This window comes from Leptinotarsa decemlineata, unplaced genomic scaffold (assembly GCF_025532065.1).
Source record: "Leptinotarsa decemlineata unplaced genomic scaffold, Ldec_3_MD MMD2_tig00026307_RagTag_RagTag, whole genome shotgun sequence".
Classification (NCBI taxonomy): Eukaryota; Metazoa; Arthropoda; class Insecta; order Coleoptera; family Chrysomelidae; genus Leptinotarsa; species Leptinotarsa decemlineata.
Genome location: NW_027412681.1, coordinates 17254586 through 17277318, shown reverse-complemented (window position 1 = coordinate 17277318; position 22733 = coordinate 17254586). Strand labels below are relative to the sequence as shown.

Sequence of the window (22733 nt, the reverse complement as noted above, 5' to 3'; positions counted from 1 at the left end):
ACCCTGACTCAAACAAAGGTAACCAATTGAAAATGAACTTTGGTAGGTAACGATGTCGAAAGACTGCTGTACCAATTTAACAGATTATTAATTATTTATTGACATAAGTATGTAAATATAACACGAAAATATGAAATGACTAGGGGTTTCGTGCACTTTTAAAACTCTCAGGAGAAGGTAGAATGGTAGTGGATGAGAACTTTATTGGAGGTCTTCGTCCAGTCCTCTTGAGACACATATTACGCAAAACTTATATAACTCATACTAAGGACAGAAAACACTTACGCAAAACAATATTCGCTGACAGTTACAAACAGTTTTAATCACTGAAAGTAGATATTGGCCCGTGGACGGAACGGAAAGCAAAGAAAATGACCAAAAGCAAATTCCGCTATGCGGCACTTAGCCCGGTTGCTGAATTGTACGGAGTACTGCACGCTTCCTGGAACGGGTTTTCTCTTATTTAATTATATCCCTAGGATGCGACCACAAATATTATAATATTGCACCCAGCGAATGGTATATATTCTTTTCCGAGCATATGTTTCATCCCCTCGAGATGACTTTCAATATATTGGAGTAAAAGTCTGAACAAGTATATTTATGTTTGTTGTGATCTCATTCAAAAAATATGAACTGCATGGTATATAGAAATTCTATTCAAATTCGTGAATTTATGAGAACTCACTTCCGACTACCGACTCCCTAATAATCGCGAGACGTTGACTTCTTGTTTCACCAAAAAATACCGATATCTTGAATATTTGAAAGAGACAAATCTCTGTGGCAATTTTTTGGAGAGTTTCAGCTGTAACTGAGTCAATACCAGAGGTTTTTAGTTTCAAGGATATTACAATATCTATTGATTCTTTCTCACTAACCTTTTCCAGAACAAAGGAGTTCAAAACTGTATTACGTTTAGGAAAAGGGTTTGAGGGAGTTCGCATGTTTTCTGCAAGATTTTGACCTACTTTTGACGAATAGTCGTTTATTTCAGTACACATTACATTTCGATCAATTGTACGTATATCATTATCAGTGATTATTTCTTCAATTTGTTGTTTACTTTTTGGAGTTTTATTTATTTGCTGTATTATCTTCCACAAATTTTTTGGATTGGTATTATTCTCTTAGATATGTTTCTGAAAGTAGTCTTTTTTTAGTTTTTGTTACTAGTTTGTCCTATTTCGGTATATTGAATATTCTTTTTTTATAACTATTGTCTGGATTTTTTATGTGTCATACAAATCATTTTTTGTTAATCGAAGTGATCAATCCTGTACTTGTCCATAGTTTTCGAGGCCTCAAACATATTTTGATGTTCTTCACTTTTAAATGTTATATTTTGATGAAGTAAGATGAATTTTTCATCAACTTTATTCTGATGAAGGAATAAGTTAAGATCTGTTAAATTTGAAATATATGGGTAATTTTTTTCTCACATAATTCACGCAATTATATAATAACAATACTTCCAAAATACAAATCATGAAATTATAAAATAAAGCAAAAAATTAATTGTCGCTCTGGGGCGACTTCATTGATTCCAGTGGCGCATTTGCTTTTTCAGCTACAGGAAAACCCGGAAAAACCTGCAGCACCATATCATCTGAAGATCTTGATCTGCCAATCTCCTCTCTCTCATATAACAAAATATAGGGTGTTTCAGAGGCTCCAATAAATTCAATACATCGCCAGAACACTTAGTGACACGACTATCGTCAAACTTAAACCAGTCCGTTTCGTCTTTGACCAAGGCATAATAATGGCCAGATTCAACGCCAGAACCACAGTGAACAATGACTGCATGAAAATCATAATAGTGGTCTGCTAGTTTGAAGTGTTCACCTATTTCTAACCTTCGTAAGAGTTTAGTGTTTCCATCAGAGGTTGAGACATGTTTGAAGATCATCGCTGTTATTCACAACACAACAAAGTTTTTGTTTCGGGGTTGAAATTAGATGATTTTAATGTATTTCCACGTGTTAAAACCGAAAGTGACCATAAAAATTATATATTAGCTCTTGTTTTCAAGATATAGTATCATTATATTATATATATGTATATTGAGTTTTCAACAAATGAAATATTTCATCACCAACAGTTGGTACACATGTTTGTTTACATAACGCCCCTCTCATCAGCTGTTCTTAAGTAGTAAACATAACCTATGTGAGTTTGTCAATTGTACGCACGTGGTTGCTATTGATATTATCGTGTGAAGTTGATTTTTAAATTAATTTAAGTGCTGATCTGAAATACCTCGAAAGTGTGTGAATTCTGTCGATAGCTTTTGCTATATATGTGGTGAAATAACATTTAAGGCTCAGAAACGTAAAATGACACCTATCGTTAAGACAGCCTATGAACATTATTTTGGTGTGAAAGTTGGGGACCAAGATAAATCATGGGCTCCTCATATATGTTGTAATTCTTGTTCCGTCATATTGCGAGAGTGGCTGAAAAATAAAAACCGGGCAATGGCTTTTGCAGTACCTATGGTTTGGCGTGAGCCTACCAATCATACAGACGACTGTTATTTCTGCTTAACTCCTCCCATTAAGCAAGGTTTATCTATGAAGAAAAGAGGAACGGTTAAATACCCTAATCTCCCATCTGCTCTTCGGCCTGTACCACACTCAGACAATTTGCCAGTCCCTTCTCCACCCCAAAACTATGAAATTTTAGAGGAAGGTGATGAAGACTGTTTAGAAGGAGCAACTCATCCTTCTACATCCTATGACCCTGATTTTGAGGTAAGCGATAGGTCTAGTGATCCGCACATAATTAGTCAAGCAGAGTTGAGTGACCTTATAAGAGATTTCCGCTTGTCTAAGGAAAAGGCTGAGCTGTTAGGGTCAAGACTACAACAGTGGAATCTTCTAAAACATGATGTGAAAATATCTCAGTACAGACAGCGTCAAAAAGATTTGCTTCCTTTTTTTGAGAAAAAAGAAAACCTCGTAGTTTGTTCTGATGTTAATGGTTTGATGGACTGCTTGAATTTGGATCACACTCCATCTGAATGGAGACTGTTTATAGACTCTTCAAAACTAAGCTTAAAAGCTGTACTTCTGCATAATGGAAATCAGCTACCCTCTATTCCTATAGGTCATGCAGTTCACATGAAGGAAACGTATATAAATATGAAGACACTTCTCCAATCAATCAAATATGAACAACACAAGTGGCACATCTGTGGTGATCTGAAAGTCATTGCTATACTCCTAGGAATGCAATTAGGGTTCACCAAATACTGTTGTTTTTTGTGTCTGTGGGACAGTCGGGATAGAAAATCTCACTATAAAAAAATGAACTGGCCTACACGAGACCTAAACCCTAATGAGAAAAATGTAGTTTACGAGCCTCTTGTAAATCCTAAGGATGTTCTCCTTCCCCCATTACATATTAAGTTGGGACTAATGAAAAACTTTGTGAAGGCCATGGACCAGGAAGGACAAGCTTTTAAGTACTTGAGAGCAAAGTTTCCCAGGTTGAGTGATGCTAAAGTCAAGGAAGGCATCTTTATTGGGCCTCAAATCCGTAAAATCGTAAATGATCCTGTTTTTGACATGATTTTGACAGGAAATGAAAAAAGAGCCTGGGAAGCCTTTAAGGGGGTTGTACATGGGTTTTTAGGTAACAAAAGAGATGATAACTTCACAGCATTGGTTAAAGAGCTTCTTCAAGCTTACCACCAACTTGGATGCAACATGTCCTTAAAAATTCATTTTCTTCACTCTCATCTTAATTTCTTCCCACAAAACTGTGGAGCTGTGAGTGACGAACATGGAGAAAGATTCCATCAAGACATTGCCTTAATGGAACAGAGATATCAGGGCCGTTGGAATGAAGCAATGCTTGCAGACTACTGCTGGTCTGTGTGTAGGGATGCTCCAAAAGTGTTTTATAAAAGACAAGCTAAACGACAGCGATCTTACAATGAATCGGATGGACTTAATTGAAATTTGGTGGTACAAACTTCTTTTATTTGTCAAAACACTAAGAATAATGTTTTTTTTTATTAATTTTGTACTTAAAATATTCTAAAAGAAACATAACAATATTGTTTTATGTACTTTCACTTTTCACGTATAGTATAACTACTCTTTAAGATTAAGTACTGTGTATCTCAAAAACCAGAGCTAATAAAAATTTTTCATTGTTATTTTCGTTTTTATCACCCCAAAATTAGTAGAAATTGACTAATTTAGTGTAGGAAACATTCAAAAAATATTTTTTTGTTGTGTTGTGAATTATTAGATTGACTGGTACCTCAGCTATACTTGTTTTGTTATAATAGTCAGTTAGTTTGGCGCATGTTTGGCAATACAGTCGATCATCACCTGTTGAAAATTCCATTTTTAGATGATTTAACAATAAGCTTTGCACGGACTGGTTATCAGTCATATTAGGAAACGCTAGTTGGAGTTCCAGAAATTCACATACGTTTTTGCTACCTCTTGAATATTTACTACAAAGTAAAGAAGTGAGGATTTTTCCAGAAAAAGATTTACAAACACAAGAAGAGATATACTGTATGAAATCATCCAATCCAGAGCGGTAAGGAGTATTGATTCTGCTATTGTTTTGTTCACGAAGAGTATTCAACAAAAACCCCAAGAATTCGGAACAATTCTCTTGTCGTCCTAACGAGTATCTTGTGGACTTCAAAATCTCCTGGAAATCGGTTGGACCGAAAGATGATACATTCTTACGAAACTGTAGCTGCATGAACAGGTGTTTGAGTTTGGTGAATAAGTAGGAAACATTCTCGTTCTGGTTCATAAGAGAACAAAAACAACTGCTCCTCACCCACAGTCCAGCGGAATGGTCGATTGACATACTCACATCATAAATAACTACCTTCCGATGTGCGAGCAACTTCATCGTCCAGAACCTGTCAAAGGTATCGCTTTCGGCTTTTCCAAACAAAGATTGAACACCTGGATGGCAAGAAAATTTATAGACTTCTGGCAGAATCTTCCAGGATTGACCCACTCCAAGGCGTTTATTCACCTTTCGAAGCTTGATATCAGTTGTTGGACTACAGTAGGGATGAACTATGATGTCTAATAGGCCTTCTAACAGATCACTGTCATTTGAATCATCATATGCAGAGACTCAGACTGTTGGAGGACAGTATGTGTCGCCTCTGTTTGGAAAATGATGAAACAACAGAGCACATACTTTTTCCCTGCCCCGCTGGGGACCGAATCACGTTTTTAGAGTTCGGCAGAACCGTACTCTTACCATCTGATCTGAAAGACAACTCACCATACAAACTAATCAGCTTCGTTTAGAAGCTGGTTTTATTTGGTCGAGTGTGGATAGATGTGAGCTAAAATAAACTTTCGCTGGTTATGGTGCAGGGTCAAATAGACCCACTCACCTAATCTAACCTAATCTCTCGATGTTTGTCTCCAAAAACCAAGTCTGGAATCAATTGGTTCTTTTTTTTTTGTTGGCATACAGGAAGTTCCCAAAATGACGCGTCATTCGACGTCAACGAGTGATAGAGAGAAACAAACATAGCGGCTTTGTTAGTAATTGTTGAATTGTGAGAGATGCTCAATTTATTGAGAAAGAAAACAAAACCAAGATTATGATGTCCGAGATAGCGCCTTCAATAATAATTTATTGGAATTGTCATACAGCGTGTACGGAGATGAAGGAATTTTGAAATCACTTCAGCAATATGATGCCACACAAAGTTCGGCAAATTTCTCGCGTTAACGTTATGTGAAAATTTGTTCTCGTTCTGATCGATTTTCATTTATTTTCAGTTTTCTTTATTTTAATGAATTTTTCAACTTTATATAATAAAATTCACGTCATGTGAATGATTTGAAATGAAACATGATCCCTTTCCTCAAGAAGTTTCTGATTGCATAATGATTACATTATGTACAATATGTTTTTTTCTTCAACCCCCGTGGCCATGTTTATTCTTCAATTCGATTTTTCGTTCATTTTTATTATTATATCATTCTTTTCCACGCTGACGTATTTGGGACACCCCGTACATGTTTTTTCTCAAACGATGAGACACCCTGTATGGCAGCCATGCTTTTTTCTTTAACGCCCGTGGGCATGTTTTTTTTTCAATCCGATTTTTCGTTCATTATTATTATTATATCATTATTTTCCACGCTGACGTACATATTTTATTTTAACGATGTGACACCCTGTATGACAGCCATGTTTTTTTCCTTAACACCCGTGGCCATGTTTTTTTTAATCCGATTTTTCGTTCATTATTAATATTATACCGTTATTTTTGTAATTCCACCGCGCCCTTATCTACTGAATCTACTGGATGCTCATTCCATCCTTCTATGCGTCGATCACGTCGCACACGTCTCTTTCCTACTCACTACCGTAAGTACGTCCCCTAGGGAATACGTAATAGAACTCTTGTATCTGATCTACTTGTACAGAATCCATTTGTCGCCCGGAATCAAGTCTAAAGTTGTCCAAATAGAGAGACTGAGTCCTTACATGGGTCGTGATGTTCCCTCTTGGAATTTTGTTCGGGGCGAACAACTTCATGGAAAGGAGTAGTGTTGTAAATCGTGCCCTGAAGAAAATAACGCCGGCCGCCACTGGTAGCCATTAATCAATTGTGACGCGGCCCAGAGCGAGCCAGTCTGGCGGTTGTTCGATATTCCCGACCGTTCTAGACGTGGCGAGAATAATGCTACCGGTTTCGATGGAATTCCGGCGAATATCATCCATCCATCTTCGAGGCCGTTCGATTGCCATATATAACCGCTACCTGCACACCAATTAATATAGTCAAGTTGAAGTGACAGTGTGGTACGCGGAGCGATCTACTAAGGCGATAGACATTTGAATAATAGTTGAAGTTTTAGTTGAAGTGTTTTGTTGTATTAAAAGTGAAATAAAGTTTACTTTGTTGTTCAGTGTAATCAATTATTTTCAAACTCACGGGGAAAAACGTAACAATACTATCTCAAAGTATATACTAACTGCAGTGACAAGTAACAATTATCATCACGAAGAAGGCTCTGATAACAAACTACGCTACCAAAATATATACCGAGCACTCAAAAGCTGCCCTTAGTCTGAAACTCTCCGGTTTTTTTTGTAGCAACTCCGAAAATCGAACGCTCAGTTCACGATTCTACCTACTATCCAGTTCGTTAATTTTTTTTTTTCAACTCAACGTTATCGAGACTCCAGCTCAATACTGTCAGAAGAGGCCTCTTTTCGAAAAGAGGAGCCCACATACAAAGTCAAGAATATATTTTTTGGGCCACATGGTTATTTTCATAGAACACCGAATATATGTAGTAGTTGCGGTTGAAATATTCATAGGGACGTAGTTTGAAACTTCATTTCAGTGACAAGGAATAAAGAATACTTAATGTGGTTGGTTAGCCCTCATGACTGCGTTCATCAAAGATAAAATAGAAGAATAACTATTGTGATTATGTTTGGTTTACTTTTGAAATGTTTCGCAGACTGAAAGTGAGGTTATATCGTCATATTTTCAAGTGGCGTTGTCGGCTCTCAAACTCTATCGAACGAGCCATAGGGTAACTTTTGGGATATGGATCTCTAAGAAGACCAACTGTGAGCCGCAGTTTGAGGGGCATTTCAGCATCCCAACGGACCCCACTCCTACTGAAAAGCCTAGTATTACGAGAGAGGGGTGCTAGGTCCGTTGGTTCAGAGGAAAGAATTAGTAGCAGAGTCATCATTGAGGGTGCTATCCCGATTTTTGGAGTGTTTTGAAGGTTTCTGCAGGATATGAATTAACTTTTTTAATTATAGGGGGATCGAGGGGACACATGAGTTACCTGGTGATCTTGTATAGCAGCTGGATGGCATGTTGGTAGAAACATAACTTGAATTTTCATACCATGTCTCTGTATTGTAGGTGGCCATAATTTCAAACAACAAAAACATTGTATCCTCATTTCCGCCTTGACCATGATCGGCATAAATCATATTTTTCATATTTTGAATAACCCCTTTAGCATTTGTTGCTACTTCATAATCACTGTACAATGGACTCCTTTTCCCGACTATTCGCATATTTGTCTCGAATGGTAACCAAATCTTTACCGGTTTCTTCAATTTGAATGATGCTAAAGCTGCTGCTCCTGCTATCATGGCATTTCTGACGATTTTGGCGCCAAAGGCACCGCCGAGACGTTTTACGGAAACGTTGATTCTGAAAAATTAAAAAATAATGAAAACTAATAGTGTGGGATACTTTTATATCAAATATTGCTTCAGACATAGTAGGGATTGATATTTGATAACAACGAAATTTTAGGGAAAACATATTGATTTTTACTTTTCCATCATGATACAAAACAATGTGGGAAACTACCGAAGAGAGAAACAGAATAATCAACTTTCAGACAGACACTGCAGAAAATATCTATCTGTACTTTCGAGGATATGAACAATGAATTATTCGAAGAGTAAGTTTCATTCACATGGATATCTTTCAAACTCCTGATGGATACATTTGTCATCATCTCCTCATCAGCATCATTTTGACTGACGAGGCACTCATTTCTTTCATATGATTACGAGTGTTTATTACTGGAAGATAATTCTTCGGAAGAGACAATTGTCACGATGACAGTTCGTGAAAACATTCATAGGTTTATTTAATTTATTACGAGCAATAGGAATGAGTGTTATCCCAAAAGATGCTGACGAGAAGTGTTTTTAACCGAAACTTCCAGAGATTCACCTAAGATATATAGTGTTCCAAACGAGTGAGGTTTCATATATTAATTACATTGTGTAGCGTCCCTGCTTCAATTCCGTTTAGAATACAAATACCAACAGGTTATGAGTCCCAGACGTGTGTAAAGCAGCCTAGTATATTCAAACTGAAAATATAGTCTGAAATAACGGAAATTTATGGATTCATAGGACAGTGTAAAAGTTGGATTTGTCGACAATGGATATTTCATTAATATTGATTCGGACAGGAACTTGGAAATAAATTTAGCGTTTATATGACGCTGGGAAAATAATAAATTCGTTATAATGTAGAAATAAGAATTGAAAACTTAATACTTATTATGAATACATGTATGATTTTGACTATTTTATCACTTCAATAGCTTCTTTTTCGGAATCATTATTTGAAAATTACAAAAATTAAAATTTCGAATTTCGGGTGGAATATCGATATGTAGGGTCAAAATCGATTTTTAAGCAACTTTTTCAAATTACTTATTGCGGTATCTCCAACACGAAGCAAAATATCGAGAATTTGTTCTTTTCGCGGAAGGTAGGGACTAACGGGACTTTTAGTCAACCACGTTCAAAAAATAAACTTACTCTGTTTCATAAATCGCCAAGCTATGATCTCTGAATAGAAACTTCGTCAAGACGCTAAAATGAACTACAATAGAAAAGAACTAAAAAATTGGACAATACTTATGAGTAATCTGAGTTTTATAATTCAAAATTCAATATTGATGAAAACATTTTACAAAATTGGCGCATTAATGTTAATAATGTCATAATTTTCAGATATTTGTAACATTATTATCATTATGACATTATCATTGAATTGATTTCTTTTTCATAAGAGCCCATTGAATGAATTCTATACGTGTAATTTTTTCACAACCAGATGTTGCAGTCGGACACAAGACTCGTTTTTCTGTTCAAGCATTTTGATTTTAACGGAAGATTCCATTATGATTATAAAGCCAGCATACACATTCATGTGTTTCTTGATACCTCATCAAATCAAAAGAATGTAAGAACATTCGAAAAATTCAAACTCTTTAAAAAACCGTTCATAGTTAAAAAGATGACTTAAAAACAATTATAGTAACTGTTCAAAATTTTTCAATATCCATTTTGTAAGACTTTTTGGAGTCCAAGTCAATTGTCGATTGTCTTGTCGAAATATAAAATTTAAAAACTATGTCCATGGAACATGGAACTCAAAATATATGGAAACGTCTCTCAAAGTGACTACCTGTACCATCGGGGTTATGACGGCACTTCAAAATATTTTCGTTAAAAATGTTTTTTCAATGATTATTTTATGGCACATTTTCGCCCAGGAGAAGCAATAATTATCGTGCGAGAAAATTAAACTCATGGGATGTCATCATGAGTTGGAGAAAATATTTGGTAGGGCTGTTACAACAAAAACTCTATGTTATCTGTCAAGCTTTCGGCAAATTCATTATTATCGTCAGTACAAAACAGAAAGAAATTTGTTTTATGAAGATATAAATGTGGAACACTTTCTAACGAGAGAATAATAAAGAAACCGGAACAAAAAAAACAGATTTCTTTTAACAAGTCAAATTTTGACGGAGTGTCGTATGGGTACAATTTAAACACTCCATTTCTAAAAATATCTTTTTAGTAAGATTTGTTTCCTTATCTAAAATTTGGTTTCCTTATCTAAAATGTCTGTTTTCTCGAAATCGATTCTGTGATCCTACATATTACGAGAACACAGGGAAACCAATCTAACGTTGGTGAGTCATATTTCACAAAATTCTCTTTGGCCTACTTGTTTGTACTGAGTTGCCGAAAACGTACCTGTTGGCAGGAATATTCAGAATTGCAGCAGCTGCAGATTGAGATAAGTCAAGCCACTGAGTGGTGGGGTATAAGTCTAGAGTATCTTCCTTGTAGACGGCATTACAATATTGAGTTTCCGTATGAAAATGAAACTGCCAATTGACGTCACATTTTCCTTGAATGGTGTGGACGATATTATCTCCTGAAAAATTTAATGAAAAAATGTAGTTTGACCCATTTGGAAAAGTGTTCTTGTTCATATCAAATTTGTCAGATCATTTTTTTATTGCGAATGTGAGACTGACTGGCCATATAATGAAGACTAGCTGCAGACAAAGCAACATAAGAACAGAGACAGCTAGTCATATTTTATCCTAATGTGAGCCATTGGGTCTTAAGAGGAAAACAATATATGGACAACTCAAATTGTGTCCGTGAGAATACAACAAACGTTAACAAGAGACCTGTTAAGACTATTACAAGGAACACGATTGTTGGAATGAATGTCATGAAAAAGATGACAGAAAAATTTGGGAGTTGAGACGCCTATGAATTAGGAAACAGATTTCGAGTGAACCAGTCTAAGCTATATCCATTCAACAAAGTAACCCAAACAAAAATAGATGCGTGATCAAAGTATGTTCACCACGCACATTTGCATCTATTGGCTGAAATAAACAAGCCTCCTTACGATGGCCAGGCCATATTATACGAACATGAATGAATATCGTGCTTTGAAATGCATTTACGATTATTCATTATCAAAAGGAACATTTATGTTATATCTACATACAAACATACAACAGTAGTTCGACGAGTTATCGTGTTTGGGGGACATTGAGTGGTTTTTTCGGCTTACTCACAGATGAATAAAATCATCAGAAATCATCAACACTCGACGAGATTATATTTCCGAATAAATTCGTGGTTGTTCATTCGCGGTCTGGAGCTAGACTTTTTTTTCGTAGTAAATCCATAGGTTTTTGCATAAGTTTGTCGTTAAAAGATCGATTAAAAAAAATTGTAAATTACATTAATTTATTTCTGTTATTTCCGTACTATATTCAAACATAATTCCGGGGATGAATGATTAAAAAACGAAATTGCACTGTTTCGTTTCGTCGTACATCATATTTACTTCATCATATAGGCCCGAAATTGAGTTTTAAGTGATCGGAACTGAACTGACTTCACTGTTACATTGCGCACTGATTCGATGTATATTGAACGGAGTTTTGTTGTAGACTGGCCGTCACTCTCGTGATTTCGCCATCTTATACACATAATGACAGGTGCAAATCCGTTTTATGATTTGCCGGAAATCCAATGTAACGCGAATTTTTTCACACGCGGCTTCTTTCACTACTTGATTCATGGCTCCATTAATTACTACTTCAATCAATATTTCGACATTTGCCGCGTGCATTAACGCCCATCAATACATTTTGAATTTGCCGACACTCGAATTTCTATTTGTTTTATTTTCGAAAAATATGCGAACCGCCAACACGTGTTTTTTCATTAGTGTCATCCGTATGTTATGACTTCGTGTACTTGCATTGTTTTTGCAACCAAGCGTTATCTAACGTTGCACTTGATTGTATCGAATGCAGTCGCTAAAATATCATCCCTATACAGTGTGTCTCACTTGTCATGGAAACACCGCCGTATCTTCCGTAATATTCGAGGTAGAACGATGAAACTCTCAGTGGTTCATTACCAAACATTATTTTTCTTATTATTATTTTTGTTTCACACTTGTAAATATGGTTTAGGTTGCATTTACAATTTATGCGGTCAAATAATTTAAATTGTTGTTTTTTCAAGAACCTAACTTTGATGAAATCCTCCTACTTATTCCTATTATTCAAATCTACTCATGCCGATCCTGTCCTTTTTTTGTTTTCTCGAATCGGTCATTCCGAAATATATTCAACGAGAGGAGCACAGAGACGAAAAACCTTCTTCATCGTGATCGGGTGTAAAAAACTGCAATACATTTACGTCATAGTGCGAACCCACAAAGTTACATGTGCGATTTTTCCTTGTATAATAAGGAACTTCCACTCCTACAATACATCCTTCTGCCATACTACATCAAACAAGGTGAGTTAACTCATTCATCTTGCAATTGATTTTTTTATTCGTACTTTTACGCAAAGTTTGAGAACAAAACAAATCTCAGTGGTGAATCTGCGTCCCTATTACATACACCGCTTCAAAAGCGTTCACTCAGGACTGATGGAAATGCTCAAAATTCACCTACCACCTGAATGGAGTTGGTCAAAGTGATATACACTGTCCGCCACTCGCGATGGAACACCCCATTTTTACGGTAAAACATATGAGGGGGCAAATAGGCTCAAAATTCCTTCAGATTCGTGATCAGGACTACCAACTTACTACGAATACACTTTTTTCCTGAAAAAATTTCAGTCTTTAAAAATCCGAATTTGTCTCACTTCTTATGGAAACACCCCCGTATATTCCATAATATTCGAGGTGGAACGATGAAACTCTCAGGACTGATAGAAATGCTCAAAATGCACCTACCACCTGAATGAGGTTGGCCAAAGTGATATATACTGTCCGCCACTCGCGATGGAACACCCCATTTTTAGGTAAAACATATTACGGAGCAAAATAGTTCGCTTCCAATACCTAAACCCCTTCATTCTATCTGGAGAGTACTCTCAGCTATGAAAGATACAAATGCTTTGAGATGATATCATCCATTTTGAGCCTATCTGAGGAAAATATCACAGCACCACATTCTCAGATTATCGAGATAGCAGGGTATGAAAAATTATCGATGACGGCATTTATCATAACTAAAACAGATTATTCGTAAAACTAATTCTGGTTGCTGAACATCCAAATTCTATCCCAACCAGAAGTGAAAGCTCTCGATTGATGAGCAAAAACTGCAAAAACGAAAAAAATCTATAGTCAAAGGTTCACATCTCGAAAACTGTACAATTCTGAGCGTTGGCTGTGGACACTTTCAATCAGCACAATCAGCAATGAAACAACTGTTAATTTTTGAAGAAAAAATCGCACTCGGTGAACAGGTAGAATTTAGATTATTTTACCTACTCGCTGAATTGTTGTCTGAAATAATTTGAAATTACCATGGAAAATAGTTGCTCATTGATATTTACTGTCAACCTGACAATATTGTCGAAAGATCTTGTTGTATTAACCCCCAGACCATTTTTCATTGCATTTGTTGTTTCTAGTATTGTTGTTCTTTGAATCACCGTTGTTCCTGTGGTTTCTGCCGTGTTTTTGTTCCCATTGTGTTTATTGTTCCTGTATTTGTGTTGGATATTGTTCCTGTGTTCCATTTGTTTTCTGTTCGTGAGTTCCTGTTCATATTTTAATATTTCTGAAGTTCCCATTTTGACTGATATCAGCTCATTTTGATTGACAAAGTTCAACATGGCACGTCTGTCACTTCAAGCAAAAAATGAAATTGTTTTAATTGTTGGTAAAGGGGTGAGGTCTTATCGTGAAGCGGCCGCTGAATTTAATAAAAGACACCCGGTAGAGGTAGCTGTACACCCTGGAACTGTACATAAAATATATAATCTATTCGTCAGCACCGGCCAAGTAACAAAGGACAGAAAATTGTAAAACATCATATTGATGATGATACGATATTGGCGGCTGATCCTAGAATTAGTTTCAGAAACTTATCGCTTCAACTCAATATGAGCCGCAGTAAAATATGGAGGTGTTCAAAGAGGCATAAAATGCATGCGTTCAAAACCAAATTTTTACATACTTTGCACGAAGGAGATGAAATCCGCCGTATGGTGTATTGTTTATGGATGCAGGGAAATTATCTCAATGACAGGAATTTTTTAAAGTATATCTTATAGAGTGATGAGGCTACCTTTACCACGAATGGTATTGTATCTTCCCAGAACATGAGGTTTTGGGCTGAACAAAATCCAAATTGGGTTGTGAATTGTAGAGACCAAATATCTCAGAAAGATAATGTGTGGTGTGGTATCCTGAACGAAAATATTATCGGGCCATTTTTTTTAGATCAAAATTCAAACGGACGACTATTCGTTGATTTTCTCGAAAATGCATTTTCCGATGTGTTGGAAGAACTAACTACCTTTGGATGTGAGATACAGCATGATTTTTCAGTTAGATGGTTCACCAGTTCACAATAGTGGCATAACAAGGGTTTGGTTGAATAGGAATCTACCTATGAAATGGATAGGACCCAATAGCCCTCTCGTAGTATGGCCATCACGATCCCCAGATTTAACTCCACTGGATTTTTATTTATGGGGACACTTGAAAAATAAAGTTTATAAGGATAGGCCAACAAATAAGGAAGATCTCCGTGAAAGAATTACAGAAGCGTGTAGAGAAATCACACCTAGAGAACTGAAAAGAGTTGGAAGAAATAATAGAAGGCGCATAGAAAAATGTGTTTGATTAGAGGGAAATTTCATAGAAGGCACGAAAATATAAAATTGTCAACAGTAGTAGTACTTCGAAAGAATTTTGAACTACATAACATTTTTCGCCACAAAATATCTTTGTTTTTTTTTAAATAATGGGAAAATGAGAATATGAACTAACATTAACCATCCTAAAACCTCACTGATTACATGTTTCCGTTCCTCTAACAAAATTACCATTTTCTCTCTTATTGAGAAGGAATAAATTTCCTGGCAACAAAATAAAAAATAAATTATTTATGTGAAAACAAAAGTCGAGTTTCTCTTGAACAATTTCGTTCATGTTTTGATGTCGAAACCAAAAAAAAATCTACTTCAATTAATACAGAAGATACGGGGGTGTTTCCATGAGAAGTGAAACAAATTCGGATTTTTCAGGACTGAAATTTTTTCAGGAAAAAAGTGTAATCGTAGTGAGTTGGTAGTCCTGATCACGAATCTGAAGAAATTTTGAGCCTATTTTGCCCCCTAATATGTTTTACCGTGAAAATGGGGTGTTCCATCGCGAGTGGCGGACAGTGTATATCACTTTGGCCAACCCCATTCAGGTGGTAGGTGCATTTTGAGCATTTCCATCAGTCCTGAGAGTTTCATCGTTCCACCTCGAATATTACAGAAGATACGGGGGTGTTTCCATAAGAAGTGAGACAAATTCGGATTTTTCAGGACTGAAATTTTTTCAGGAAAAAAGTGTAACCGTAGTAAGTTGGTAGTCCTGATCACGAATCTGAAGGAATTTTGATCCTATTTTGCCCCCTAATATGTTTTACCGTAAAATGGGATGTTCGTGAGTGGCGGGCAGTGTATATCACTTTGGCCAACCCCATTCAGGTGGTAGGTGCATTTTGAACATTTCCATCAGTCCAGAGAGTTTTATCGTTCTATCTCGAATATTACGGAAGATACGGGGGTGTTTCCATGAGAAATGAGACACACTGTATAATACTCGTCACGGATGTCACTCAAGTAGCTAAAGCTGCCTCGTGGTGACTTTAGTGATATCTCTTACCCGAGATGACTTGAACGAAACCACAAAGAACGGCTGGTTTTGGGCTCCGGAGCTTCGGACTTCAAATAGTGCTCCGGGCTCAAAAATATATATATATATATATATATATATATATATATATATATATATATATATATATATATATATATATATATATATATATAACAGAATAATTAGTGACTGGATTAACTATAAATCGATTCAATTCGTGAGGTTGCAGTCAATAGCTGGGCTGTTACAAAGAAAACTCTTTGTTATATGTCAAGCTTTCGGTATATTTCACACCTTCGTCAGGACAACTACAATAATAAGATTATATATCTTGTAAAAAATATATAAATATGGAGAACTTACTAACGTGAGAATAAAATATAAAATGGTTCAAAAACAGATAGAAAAACATTAATAAATGACAGTTAATAAAAATTTTGGCTGACAATGTCAAGTGGGAAAATTCTGAATGATACTCGAATTACTAGATTTTTTATTTTCTTTATCATATTTCAGTAGGTACGTGTAAATTTTGCTGAGACTATCAATATCAGTTCGTTTATTCATTGAATGTTCTTCGTTATTTGGAAATGATACATATTAATAACGAAGAACATTCAATGAATAAACGAACTGATATTGATAGTCTCAGCAAAATTTACACGTACCTACTGAAATATGATAAAGAAAATAAAAAATCTAGTAATTCGAGTATCATTCAGAATTTTCCCACTTGACATTGTCAGCCAAAATTTTTATTAACTGTCATTTATTAATGTTTTTCTATCTGTTTTTGAACCATTTTATATTTTATTCTCACGTTAGTAAGTTCTCCATATTTATATATTTTTTACAAGATATATAATCTTATTATTGTAGTTGTCCTGACGAAGGTGTGAAATATACCGAAAGCTTGACATATAACAAAGAGTTTTCTTTGTAACAGCCCAGCTATTGACTGCAACCTCACGAATTGAATCGATTTATATATATATATATATATATATATATATATATATATATATATATATATATATCACCAATACGTTGTGTATTCTTTTCGGTTTCATAAGAATTCAAAATAACGTAACCATTCTAATCAAAAGTATCGTATTATACAAGTTTTGAGTCAGGATTGTTTACTTATTGAAACCATTCAATATTGATTTGATTCAATTTCAGAATATATTCTCTAATCCGTTTACTTTGGAGAACTTTAGTGGAATGCATTTTTTCACACGCTGAGAGGTAAGACCTCGTTAATCATTATCTCGCACAAGTTTCGACTTTTGAGGGCTGTCGTTCGTAAGCAGAGCCACAGGTGACCAAGAAAAAAATCAGATTGTTTAACAGATTGATAAATGTATGTACAAGTCATGGTTTTGAGAATATAGTGTTATGATGATCTCCACTGATATCATTCATCAGAGAGGGAAAATAAATTCGATTATAAAAAACATAACATATGTGATAGTTCCTTTAAACAAGTTACTACCGATAGTTGGGGTTTTGCAAAACGTTTTGCGACAATCTCACAATGAACTAAATACTTTCCTCAAATATTGGCAAATTCCATCACAGAAACAAATGATTATACAGTGCTTTTCAGATAAAAGTATCCACCTTTAATAACTTTAGTAATACTGGTATTTAGGAAAAATCCAAAAACACGTCAATTTATGTTGGAAGGGGCAAGCATTATGGCTTATTTAAACGTAGTGGAAAAGCCACCCCCTCACCCCTAGCGTCATCCTTTTTTTTTAAAAATTACTTATCATATTTTTTATGTAAAATTTGGATACTCCTCTTTGAGCTGATTTCAAAAATGTATAATACTTGTAGGTTAAGGTGGTTAGTTAATGAGATAAACAATTTTTCTTTTAATAGCACAAATTTTACTTATTTTTTACTTTCACCTTATTTGCCTGTAATAAAATGGGTTGTACAACAGTTCAAACTCTTTAATCTTTTTAACTGTGCTATTTATTATGAAGTTACAATAAGTGTTCAAAATGAGTACCATTCACTTCCATACAATGGTATAATCTATTTTGAAATGCCTCTCTGACATTGCTTAATACGGCTGGATTTAATTGTCGACATTCATTCTCTATTCTCTCTCGTAAATTATCTAGAGATTCTGGTTGGGTAGCATAAACTTTTGTTTTTAAATACCCCCAAAAAAAGAAGTCTAGGGGTGTTAAATCCGGTGACCTAGGTGCCCACTCCATCATCTGCCCTCTTCTACCTATCCAACGAGCGGGGAATGTTTCGTTTAAAAATTGTCGGACAGGCATAGCATAGTGTGGGGGAGCTCCGTCTTGTTGAAATACCAGTAAATCTTCGGAAAGGTTATCATCATCTTCTATTATTGTTTTAATACGTGGGTCAACCCCTTCCCTGAGTAACTCAAGATATGATTCACCATTTAAATTTCCGTTGATGAAGAAAGGTCTGACAATGTGGTCACCTAGGATACCACACCAAACGTTTAACTTTTGGGGATGTTGTGTATGGAATTCACGCATAATATGTGGATCACTTTCAGCCCAATATCTACAATTATGCCTATTCACTAAGCCATTTAATGAAAATGAGCATTCATCAGCGAAACAAAATAAATAATGTATCAAAGTACACTATCAATAGTGACTACAAATTCTAGTTGACAATGTCAAACTTTAATAAAAAGTAGAGTTTTTTGTTGTTTGGATTTTTGAAGTAGAATAAATAGCACAGTTAATCAGATTATAGAGTTTGAACTGTTGTACAACCTATTTTAGTACAGGCAAATAAGGTGAAAGTAAAAAATAAGTAAAATTTGCGCTATTAAAAGAAAAATTGTTTATCTCATAAACTAACTACTTTAACCTACAAGTATTATACATTTTTGAAATCAGCTCAAAGAGGAGTATCCAAATTTTACATAAAAAATATGAGAAGTAATTAAAAAAAAAAGGGATGATGCTAGGGGTGAGGGGGTGGCTTTTCCAGTAAGTTTAAATAAGCCATAATGCTTGCCCCTTCCAACATAAATTAACGTGTTTTTGGATTTTTCCTAAATACCAGTATTACAAAAGTTATTAAAGGTGGATACCTTTATCTGAAAAGCACTGTATATACTACACCTCACGATTTGATTTCCACAAACTTTATTTGAAAAATATATCACGACATGTTTCGCTAACGCAGTAGGCTCTTCAATAGTGATTTGAATACTACAAGTTGCTTCTTATGCTAATATTTATATACCACACATAACTACAATTAGGACTACCTCCATCAAATTACCTAAAACTCTACAATTCTTATAAACCTGAGGTACCTCTTCAATTATGATTAATGTAGAAGTAAGGTAATATGCTTCAGGTACATCAATCTTGCTTCTACAATCATAATTGAAGAGGTACCACAGGTATATAAGAATTGTAGAGTTTTAGGTAATTTGATGAAGGAAGTCCCAAGTGTAGTTACCTGTGGTATATAAATATTAGCGTAAGACACAACTTGTAGTATTCAAGTCACTGTTGAAGAAGCTACTGTGTTAGCGAAACATGTGATATATTTTTGAAATAAAGTTTGTGGAGATCAAATCGTGATATGTAATTTATGAAATTACTTTGGATCTTCATCAAGTAATGGCCGAATCAATCGGAAAAAAAAACAAATGAGGCTATAGAATCCTGCCTTGTGGCAGCAGTTTTCTTTAAGGTGTCACCTAACACTATTCATCGAACCCAGACGAAATGACTCGTCAACCCCAAAATATTTTTCTGGAAACCAATGATATTCAATTAAGCTTGAAGGAACTTCAATGATATCAAAATGAAAACTGTTAGATGGATCATGAATGTAAACAGTTTCGAGATTACATTATCGGTATTTAGGGCACGTGGCTTCATAGATTCCAATTATCAATTCAATCCAACAAAATATTATAACTAATATTAATTACCAGTTCTTTCGGGTTCCTTGATTATATCCTGAATTATTCTATCAGTTGCGTTATCTTCCAAGACTTGTCTTATATTGAAATATGGTTTTTCTTTTCCCTTCTCATAGGTTACCGCAACCAGATCTGCTGCTTTCTCAGCTATTTCTCGAGAAGTTGCCACTATTATACCTACTGGCTGGGAATAATATTTAATTATACCATCACAGAATAATTCTTCTTCCACTGGATGCGTGGCAAAAAGGCCTGCTTCGAAGGGAGTGAAGGTATTTTTTCCAGGTATGTCGTTTTTGTCAAAGAAGGCAATGACTCCACACATGTTCTGAAATTAGAGTAAAGTATTTCAGAGTGTGAATATTACTAATTATAAAATAATCCTTCCGATATATTTTTTCTATTTCATGAGGAGAAAGTCGTGAAGAGTTTTCATGTAACAAAAGTAATAATGCATTCATACCAGAATGTCCTTGACTACTGAGGTTTCAAGCTTCGTGTTCTTGGTGACTATGTCTACCTCAGGGATGCTTCCTTAGGGAGCATCCCTGAGTGACCGTCATAGCTATTTACAGTACACTTCTCATGTAATGAAGCAGAATCCATCCACCTTCAAGTAGCTGAATTCTCACTGAAAAAATATCTGGTCGGAGCGGAAGCCCACGAAATTTGGTTGTAAGTTGATCAGATTATCGCTTTCGCCAATTTACCGTTTTTAATGTAATTAGTTTTGGAGATATTTTCAATTTGTTTTTTATAGTAGGTACTCACGCATATTTCAGTTTTTTCTGAAAAAAAACTAATTCATCATGAAAAACATAATAAAAATCTCTAATAGATTCAAAATCAATAAAATCTGCTTCCGAAACGTTAAGATAGGTATCTGTATAATTTCTTAGCTCATTTAAAATGTTCTTCATTCATTACAATTCTTATATTCTTCAGATTATCGAAGGTGAAAATACCCAAAGAAGGTCGATAAAAAACTGATTTCCTCCACAAAAAACTACTTCCGTTAATTATATTATAGAGTTGTTCCTCAAATCACTTCTATCAGTTCCTAAATGATATGGTTATAAAATTGTTTTGTGTGTTCCTAAAAATCATTATAAACCTTTGGGTTGGAATCAATTTCGTTGTGATCATTTCCAGTCTGATTATTAATCTTTCTGATATTTTTGGCATCCAGAATAATATGATTCTTCAAATATATAACTTGTGTACTGTACTTACCAGCGCAAATTTTGGGTCAATTTTCACAATCTTAGAATTCGGCGTTGCTTTAGATAGAACAAATGCAGCATGAAGTTGGCCAGGATAATTTGGTATATCAGAGAGATATGCTGCCTCTCCTAAAAATAACTGTCACTATAACGTAAATCAATAAATCATTAAGAGATTTAATACCACTACTATTGGTATTTTTTTGTAAATGAGTAGCAGACTTAGTAATCAAGACTATTCACTCAGTTAGGAACACAAAATATTGTTTGCTGTTTCAAACAGCAAACATTTGCTGATTGACAAGTTATAATTTACAGTCTAACTTTCGGTATTACTTTGCTTCTCTTTTGAACCAGGTCTTTTTACTTAAATATCTTTTGATCCAAATCAGGGCATGGTTCACCTCTAAAATGTGTATAGCAATTTACTATAAAACCGGTCAATGTTTCTTTTCGGACTAGATATGGATCACCAGCTCCGCATTCTAGCCCCAAACCACCTGGATGGGTACCAAAATCTATGGTGCTGCACCACATCAGGAAGTTAATCAAAAAGAAACAGAGTACTAGAAGAATACATCTGGGAAAGGGACCGTCTGAAAAATAAATTGAAGAACTGCATCGACTACAGGGTTTTTCATTGAACATTGTCAATTAAGAAGACACCTGAGTTTAGTAACTATTTCTTTTGGAGAACTGCGTTTATGTGGAATAAACTTCCTGAAAACATTTTTCCAAATTAATTTAATCTCCAACGATTCAAATGCAACGTAAATCGCTACTTTCGCATAGGGACTGCTCTTATAGAGGCCTTAATTATTTTCCTGTAGTGCTTGTGTTTTGTCCTTAAAAAACAGAAGGCAAGCAATTCTTGGATAACCCAAATCATGCCTAGAACAATATAAAATACTTTCAACAAAAGACCTGTACAAACTAGAACAGATGACAAAATGGAATCGGTATCATAAAAAGACGGAAGGAAAATTACAATAAGTTCAGGTATTATAAAAACGTCGAAAAATCATATATCACTTATTATTACTGTATTTTATCATTCTTGATCTTCAGTGTTCATCATTAGGCCGCAACAATGTTGGGATTCTCCCTTTATCTTTGTTATGGGATCCAAGAATTCTTACTTTTTAAGTTAACATCTACACGTTTTTTTAACACACTTTTATTAGCTTCACCTGTATGTATGTATGTTTGTTTGTTTGTCAGTTTGTTTGTTTTGTTTGTAACTCTCCTTTTCATTTCATATTTATTCCCGTTTAAATGCTCGGGATCTGCATTTGACAGAATTATCGACATTATTGCTTGATCTATTCGCGGGCATATGACGCAGTCCGTAACCCCCTTTTGATATAATTCTAACTGTATGTATTTTTTATTTGAAAAAAGTATTTTTTATTAACATGCGCGCCTGCTGCCTTATTTGTAACCCTCCTTTGCGCACCTGCTGCCTTCCTTGGGCTTGGTAGCTGATTTTCAGGCTCCTTCTCCGAAATCGGAAAATATCAATGGTCACTTTT

General features: G+C 35.1%; 1 protein-coding gene across 3 annotated transcripts in view; it reads right to left on the bottom strand.

Annotated features, from left to right (window-relative positions):
* LOC111508569 (xanthine dehydrogenase/oxidase) overlaps positions 1-22733 on the bottom strand; it is an 84056-nt gene that overhangs the window by 15006 nt on the left and 46317 nt on the right. For all 3 annotated transcript variants that reach the window (XM_074181234.1, XM_074181236.1, XM_074181235.1), the window contains 4 exons: positions 21212-21330; positions 19988-20306; positions 10567-10750; positions 7827-8203 (listed from right to left, as the gene is read on the bottom strand). In XM_074181234.1, coding sequence (XP_074037335.1) covers positions 7827-8203; positions 10567-10750; positions 19988-20306; positions 21212-21330 — 999 coding nt within the window. The remainder of the gene's footprint in view (positions 1-7826; positions 8204-10566; positions 10751-19987; positions 20307-21211; positions 21331-22733) is intronic.